A 2,038-nucleotide genomic window follows, 5' to 3' on the forward strand; every position below is an offset into this window, starting at 1 on the left:
CTTAACGAGCCGCAGCTCCAGAACTTTTCTGTCAAACAGAAAAGAGAAAAACATCCAGTTCTGAACTAAAAACACTTGAAATGAAAGCAAAGCTCTGGGATGGTTCTGGTGTCGTCCTCTCTGAAGGTTCTGTCAGAGCCGGGGCAGAACCTGGTGGACTAACGAGGCCCGGGGGGCCCGTGTGTGGAGCAGAGGACTTCCCTGATCGTAAATCTGCTCTCTGTCAGATGAAAGCTGCAGGTTTTAGTAATCAGAGGGAAAAAGTGAGTTTGAGGTTTCGTCTGTTCTCTGCTTGTAAATCTCTCTTTATGGGCCGAGCTGCACGACCCGTTTGCTTTCCAAATGGGCCCGACTATAAACTTTAACTTCTCTCTGCTTCAAGCTGGAAATCAAAACCTAAAGCTCCAGGCAGGAACGCTTTCAGGACAAAAGGGAAGATTTGTTTTGAAGGTTTTGTTGCTTGAAACACGTTTTTATTTCAGTATAAGAGTCTGATACAAAGACAGAACCGGACTGAGTGGTTCTGGAACCAGAACCAGAACAAGAACCACATCAGTTCTGTTTATATTGGACTAAATAAGATGAAATCAGCTCCTCAGTGGTATAACATGAAGGAAAACTAGAACGGAGTAAATGTCAGGAAGTCTCTGCTGGTCCAGGTTTTGGTGGAGTCCGTCCAACTTTGGGTCTTTGGGTGCAGAACTTTGTCCACACGGTTCCAGAGGAAAGACAGGAAGTGAGTCCGTGTCCCTGATTGGACGATCGCTTCAGTCCCAAAGCTCCAGTCGGTCTGGAGGTCAGAGCGAGTCCAGAGACGCTGCGGAGGAAACCCATGGTCCAGAAAACAGAACAGGTCCAGGATGTCCTCTCAGAGACGGTGTCCCCCTGTCCCTCCTCATCCTGTCCCCCCTCAGTTGACCGTGGGCACCTGGTTCAGGCTGTACTCCTTGGCTTTGAGCCGCAGGTTGGCGATGCTGTTGGCCATGTTCATCCCCTGGGACGTGTTGGTGTTGGAGCAGGTGGGGGGGTAGGTGGCCATGGCACTGAGAGACAAGAGGGGGAGGGGTCAGAAACATCTGGAACATTTATTTTACTCTTTAATGTACGTTTGGTTTTATTATATTTAACTTGTCTATATTAATTTATTGTGTCTATTTTTTAATTTTACTCAGTCTAAACCAGTTTAAACCAGTCTAAACCAGTCTAAAAACCAGTCTAAACCAGCCTAAACCAGTCTAAACCAGTTTAAAAACCAATCTAAACCAGTCTAAACCAGCTTAAACCAGTCTAAACCAGTTTAAATCCTTCTAAACCAGTCTAAACCAGTCTAAACCAGTCTAAACCAGTCTAAAAATAAGTCTAAACCAGTCTAAAAATCAGTCTAAACCAGTCTTAATCAGTCTAAACCAGTCTAAACCAGTTTAAATCCTTCTAAACCAGTCTAAACCAGCTTAAACCAGTCCAAAACAGTCTAAACCAGTCTAAATCAGTCTAAACCAGTCTAAATCAGTCTAAACCAGTCTAAACCAGTCTAAAAATCAGTCAAAAACAGACAAAGTACTTTGAAGTAGCAAATCCAAATTCATCATCATGTAAATTATATTGACAATAAAGGTGATTCTGTAACAGTTGTACTGTAACTAAGTACAAATACTTTGGTACTGTACTTTAGTAGAATTTTTTTTTACTTAAGTAACTATTTTTCAGCCTGCTTTTTCCTTCTTACAATCATAAATAAGGTAAGAAGTAGAACGTTGTTACTTTATTTAATTTCAGCTCATTGTTGTTAAAAACATATCCTGATGAATCCTGGATAGAGTGAATTTAATTGTACTTGGATGAGAAGTATAAATATTTTACCATTCTGACACCATATTGTACACAATACATCACAGCTGCACACCTTTAGAAAAAATAATATTTTTTGGAATATAAAATATATTTTGATTTTTTTTCACCTTCCAATAAATGTCATTTTGGAAAATCTAATCGCTCATTTTTACTCAGTACTTTTACTTTTAATAATAAAGTACATTTT

The 2,038-nt window shown here is 40.3% G+C and overlaps 1 protein-coding gene across 1 annotated transcript in view; it reads right to left on the reverse strand.

Annotated features, from left to right (window-relative positions):
* Window positions 1-451: 451 nt before the first annotated feature.
* The window catches only part of LOC106537249 (paired mesoderm homeobox protein 1), a 9,694-nt gene continuing 8,107 nt past the window's right edge, over window positions 452-2,038 (reverse strand). The window contains exon 4 of the mRNA XM_014034636.1: window positions 452-1,043. Coding sequence (XP_013890090.1) covers window positions 911-1,043 — 133 coding nt within the window. The 3' untranslated portion in view covers window positions 452-910. The remainder of the gene's footprint in view (window positions 1,044-2,038) is intronic.

This window comes from Austrofundulus limnaeus, unplaced genomic scaffold (assembly GCF_001266775.1).
Source record: "Austrofundulus limnaeus strain Quisiro unplaced genomic scaffold, Austrofundulus_limnaeus-1.0 Scaffold2201, whole genome shotgun sequence".
Taxonomy (NCBI): Eukaryota; Metazoa; Chordata; class Actinopteri; order Cyprinodontiformes; family Rivulidae; genus Austrofundulus; species Austrofundulus limnaeus.